Source organism: Alosa alosa, chromosome 12 (assembly GCF_017589495.1).
Source record: "Alosa alosa isolate M-15738 ecotype Scorff River chromosome 12, AALO_Geno_1.1, whole genome shotgun sequence".
In the NCBI taxonomy this organism is placed as follows: Eukaryota; Metazoa; Chordata; class Actinopteri; order Clupeiformes; family Clupeidae; genus Alosa; species Alosa alosa.
The window spans coordinates 22,641,518-22,647,517 of NC_063200.1; the positions used below are offsets into that span (position 1 = coordinate 22,641,518).

At 41.2% G+C, this 6,000-nt stretch overlaps 1 protein-coding gene across 2 annotated transcripts in view; it reads right to left on the reverse strand.

The window, feature by feature from the left end:
• Nucleotides 1–3,090: 3,090 nt before the first annotated feature.
• fer (fer (fps/fes related) tyrosine kinase) overlaps nucleotides 3,091–6,000 on the reverse strand; it is a 34,207-nt gene continuing 31,297 nt past the window's right edge. For both annotated transcript variants that reach the window (XM_048259439.1, XM_048259438.1), the window contains 3 exons: nucleotides 5,194–5,348; nucleotides 4,401–4,523; nucleotides 3,091–3,231 (listed from right to left, as the gene is read on the reverse strand). In XM_048259439.1, coding sequence (XP_048115396.1) covers nucleotides 3,095–3,231; nucleotides 4,401–4,523; nucleotides 5,194–5,348 — 415 coding nt within the window. In that variant the 3' untranslated portion in view covers nucleotides 3,091–3,094. The remainder of the gene's footprint in view (nucleotides 3,232–4,400; nucleotides 4,524–5,193; nucleotides 5,349–6,000) is intronic.

Below are 6,000 nucleotides of genomic sequence, written 5' to 3' on the forward strand. Positions count from 1 at the left end.
GGAACGATCAGTAATTCACAAAACTACTATGATTTGATCTGCGCACCAATATTTGGCCAGTGCTATATATATTTTTTTTCAATTTTTTTTTTTTTGAATAGGAATTGGGGTAATAAACAAATGAAACAAATGTTTGTGTATGTTTACACTCAGAAATATGAAAAAGACGAGATACAACCACTGTGATGCCTTTAAATCTATAAGGTGTACAACAAATACTGGCAAATACTTTTATACACTGACAGCAGGAGTTATGGCAAATAATACAAAAGCAATGATAAAAATGCTAAGAATACTATTATAGTATCTCAAATAAATAAAATGAAAACAAAACAACAAACTACAGGCAGAATTCTATTTTGTGTTAAGATGAGCCGAGTCACCCAGTAGTTATAATGCAAGCTCACACGCCTAATTTTGCAGGTACAATTTTTGATCATAATTTTTTACATTTTATTTTATGGAATCTGTTGAATACTAAACCAAATCAAGGTTGCACTCTACAGTAGTTACAATAACATTCCGGAACTCTCAAATGTGATATGCATCGTCTCTGCACAGACGTAGAGAAATGCAATGTCTCCACATAGATGCCTAGTTTAACCTTGATGAACCAAACAAATGCAATAGGGGAAAATGTTCATGATGCTATGGTCTGAGCTGCTGTTACTACATCCGACATGTAAATATTCACACTACTGTCAGTTTACCAGAGAGAGTTTTTCCTTTCTCTTTGTGAAGCACATTATCGGAGGCAACATGTTTTTTTTTACGTATAAATGTGTAGAAAAAAAAGTCATAACAACATTCTTTTCTGCTTAGTATTAGAAAAAAACTGAACTAATAAAATAGTAAGAAATCTACAAGGTATTTACAAAATACAGAGGAAATTAAGTTTTGAGTAAACCTTTAAGGAGAGAGAGAGAGAGAGAGAGAGAGAGAGAGAGAGAGAGAGAGAGAAAAGTCAGTCCACTAACCGCATATGAATGACACGTTTATGTGACTTGGAAATTCAAGGAAGTCTCTTAAAAAGATGCACTTAAGGAGCGTGCACAGATGGCCCGTCAAACTTTGGCTAATAAAAGACAAGGACAAAATGGCACCTGGGTAGTTCTTGGAATGATATCACCATCATTGTGATCTATTTGACAAAAAAAAGCCATTTTTATGATTCACTAGCAGATGGTCATATAATACTTGTAAATGAACAGGATGCTTGTGATGGAAATATTCTTCTTTAAACCAAACAAAATAAAAAACAAATTTACATTTAAATTTCATAAAATATCAAATATGGTTTACAATTTTGGTTTTGTGCATCTAAGACAAACAATCCTTGGTGGAAATAGTACATGTACATTAACATATAGAAACAGAGGCTGCCATGAAGCCAGGAAGTGGCTTTGGTCACATATGACAGTCACTAGACTCTGAGCAGTTTGTTATGGTGAAACAAACCACGTATATTTTTGAAAATGGCACACTGCAAACTCCGATAACCTAAGCTGTAGAATATGAGACTTGATCAACAGCTACTTTGGATTCAAATCCTTGGGGGGGATTTTTTACTAAAATACTTAGTATTTTCACATGAAGACCTGCAATGTATGACTATCTGAAAGTGTAACAGGCTTTGTGTTAAGGGCCTATAGCTGCAGTTTGAAAGTGAGGATTGTTTGAAAAGAATTGCACTTAGAACCTAGTGAGCTTCGCTCAGCTCATACCTTTGGAGTGCTACACTCCTGGAAACAGAAACTCTGGGATAACTCGTGTTAACGCACACAAAACAACAGCAATGCTGGCCAAACCCAGCTCCGTCACACTATACATATTTTTTTCTATACTGCCTGTGATTTCCTGACTGTGAGGAGGCCACCAAGCACTTTAAAAAAAAAAAAAAAGAAGCTCTCACAGTCTGTTCTTTGAACAGCCATTCATTTGAGAGGCCTGCTAAGATCATCAGCACATGCTGCAAATGGAGCGTGACATTCAACCATTAGCACAACTAATACTGGGAGATGAGTCTATGGATGGGATTTTAAAAGGGGATGGGGCGCATTTTAGCAAGCCTAACAGGCCGATGATGAAGGGCTATTATGATCGCCGTGATTAATTTCAATCCACATTTTCCTGTCTCGCCTCTGATTCACATGATTCTCAGGGAATGTGAGTCTCCCTGAAACAGACTACACTACGTCATCTTACTTATTGCATCTGTGAGCTTAGATACCTCTGCTGCTGTAGAGTGGACATTCAGAGAATTTGGTGCTGAGGTGATGGAATGCTAAAATGTTGAGGTCTTTTCCACACAGAGCCAAATTGACTCACTGAGTTCAGTGTTGCACGTGGAAGAGGATGTGTATCAGTGAAGAGCAGGATTTCAAATAGGAAACCTTCAATTCAAGGTTCCATCTTTTCTATTCCAACAACTCCTTAAAATACTTAATTCAAAGAGAATCAATACCATTTTCATCCCAAAACAGGCGTAAATACAAAAAGGCCTAACCACAAAATAGTCAGTTATCAAACCTTACATTCATCAGGCTTTTTTTGTTGCATCTATTTCCTCCATGTTCGTCAAGACAAACTGGAGACGCGTTGTTATGAGGTCAGAAAATTGAGAACTGTTGTCTAACAGTAACAGGCTGGGAATACTGGAGAACACAATCCTACTTGAAGGGAAAACCTGAAAGTTGTCCTGACTTTTTATACACCCATGTATCAACTGGCGAACATCCTGTGATCAACCGTGGTTTTAAAAAAGAAGGCAAATGACCTTAACAGATAGCAAAACACCTTATCAAAAATACTGTAATTCTGGCTAAGTATAGGGCTATATAGGTGACACAAGAGACCTCCTTGAAAATGGCTCAAGACAGCTGTTGCATAGGAAAATTTCACACAGTGATTATGTAACAAACAAACAAAACAAAACAAACAAAACAAAGGAGTAATAGTGTTGTTGAGGCTGAAACATTCTAGATGTTTCACAAGCTGGAGAGGAAGCACCTGGGCGTCACCCCTAGGCTACATCCTTTCCCCTTACCCATCCCCCCCACCAACCCCAATGCCCCATCCCACCCCCACCCCTGGGCTACTTTTTCTTAATTGAGGCCAGCTCCTTCTGAATGTCGGCGAACTTGGGCCGATTCTCGGGCTTGTACTCCCAGCAGCGCTGCATGATCTTGTAAACCTCCTCTGGGCACTTCTGTGGACAGGACATTCTGTAGCCTGCATCAGGGAAGGCAACAGGGACGAGGAAGATGGATAGAGAGAGAGAGAGAGAGAGAGAAAGGGAAAGGGAGAGAGAAAGAGTGAGAGGGAGGGAGAGAAGGAAGGGGAACGAGAGAGCGTGTGAGAGAAAAGGGTAAAAGGTTAGTGTGAATATGAGAAGTTGCATTTGGACCTGCAGATAAAAATATCTTTAATACAGCTAAACACAGCTGCTTCCTGGGTAAACAGGACCCTGTTTGTGTGAGGGAGAGAAATAGTGAGTGAGTGAGTGAGTGAGTGAGTGAGTAAGTGTGAGGGAGAGAAAGAGAGAGAGAGAGAGTGATTACAGGTAACATTATAAATGTGTTTGTTTGGATCCCTCTCCCTTTTTCCACTCTAAAAACATACCTGCACCAAATTAACCGCACAGAAAGGCTAATCAGCGCCTACAGCCCTTTCATCACATTCCAGTTTCCCTCTTTCTGTCTCACAGCCACCTGCTTTTTAGAGAGTCTACAATGCACCATCTCATATTTGCCTCACTCTAAGACAGATAAAGCATGACCAGTTAAAATGCCTTTGGCTCATCATCAATTACATATCTGCCACAGCCATCCATTAGCAAAACCCATACTGATGAATGACACTGGCCTGAGATGTAATTGGATGATGGATGGATGTACTAAAGCGCTCTGAAGTTCTGAGAGGACTCCTATCTATAATCTATAACCCAAAATTGGTATGCGTCCTTTCGAGATGTCTTCAAGTATTCCACGTATTGTTTTGTCTGGGTCGGAGGCAATGAAATATGAAAAAGATAATATTATTTCTGGGCTCAAGTTGTTGTTGCATGGTTACCAGCAAACAAACAAACAAGCTGCAAAGGTGACCAGACAATGAAGGAGAGCGTAACCGTCTGGGGCAGCACATAAAGCTGTTTTGTCTCCGAAGGAGGCTATAAACTGTGACACTGAAAGACATTCATTAAATTTAATTGACCTGGACCCTGTTTCCCCAAAACATCATAAGACTGCAATCAGTGTAAACTGACGACAGGAGACGACGGCGTTTGGGACCATTTCTCCAACTTGTTATGATCTTGACACTGCAAGGCCATATGTTGAACTTGAAACAACTGATTAGCAATCATAGCAGTCAAGCCAGGGAATAGCAGCCCCCATGCTTACCTTTTTCAACTTGTTCTCGAGCTTGCTGATTGGTCATCCCAGGGTAGGGACACACCCCAAGGCTAAATGTCTCCCACAGAAGGATCCCGTAGCTCCAAATGTCACTCTCTGAGCTGTATCTCCCTGGAGGGGGACGAGTGGACAATACATTTATGTTATGTCACTACACACATTGTATTGCCATTACACAGATCACTCAGTGCATCACCATCATATTACATTACATATTACATGTGGTGAATTACTATTACACATAATCATTACACTTAAGCCGAGTAATGTCAAACACGCTTTTCAAAGCCATTTGCGACACAGTGAATGCATCAAGACGACAATAACGTGTACGCGCTCTAATATTGCCATGTGGCAATTGAGGCAATAGTTCAGATACACGTTGGGAAAAAAGTATGCTTGTGGATTTAAGCGTTTTAGTTTGAAATGTGGCTGGTAGGTTTATACTGGTCCTTTAGCGATCTATTCACATCACTGCTATAAAAAACCCTGTGCTATACTGGCTGAATAATATTAACACACGCCAACACATTATGCTTCCTCATAACGTAAAGGAGATGCCCAGCCTAACGTTGTTAATGTAGCTCATCAGGCAGGGGAGCCAATGACTGCAGAAAATAAGGGAAGTTATGAGGGCACAGGGAGATAAAGATGAGATTGTGTGCAACACAATTAAGGTGTCTGCCATTGATTCTGGCCATGGTCGTAAATAAACTCATAATCCATCTCATTTGGTTTTAACGAGTGTGTGTGTGTGTTGGGGGGGTGGGGGTGGTCTCACCATAATTCAGAGCCTCTGGGGCGGTCCATTTAATGGGGATCTGTTTGAGGCCTGATGACGAGTAGATGCCATCGTCCTCTTGCCTGGACATCCCAAAGTCGCTGATCTTCAGCACGTTGCTGTCCCCCACCAGGCAGTTACGGGCCGCCAGGTCCCTGGGAGAGATGGAAGTAAAGAGAGACATGGACAGACAGAGAGAGAGAGAGAGAGAGAGAGAGAGAGAGAGAGAAAGAAAAAAAAAAAAAAGAAAAAGATAGCAAGGAAGTGAGGGAAGAAAAGAATCAGGCAGTTGGAAAGATAGTTATAAAAAAAGAAGGGAGAAAAGACGGGAGAGATGAGAGAGAGGGAGAGAGAGAGACAGAGTGAGGGAGGAAGAAAGATTTATGAACACAGTCACAATGTGATCCCTCCCTAACCCCTCTCTGTCCCTCATCAGGGCTGTGGGTAACAGTTGAGATCACACTGTGATTGGGGTCAAAGGTCGGCTGAATAGCGCAGGCCAGCCTTCGCTGTGCGCCTGCCCCACCTCCAGGGAAGGTTTCTGCAGCTGACACGGAAATCACACTCAGCCTCTCGCATAGAGAAAGTGTGTTGTCAAGAACACCCCAATGTTTGCAAGCCAACCGCACCCAACTAGTGGCAGAGTCTGCATCAGAACTGAACCAGAGTCTATCAAGCGGTTACAGCTTCTCCCACGCTGCTGAAAAAGATAGACTATCATTGTCAATGGGTCATAGGCAAGTAAATGATGGAATTCTATTTGCAAATAGAAGACATTTTTGGTGAGCCAAGTCTTGAGATTTGAGA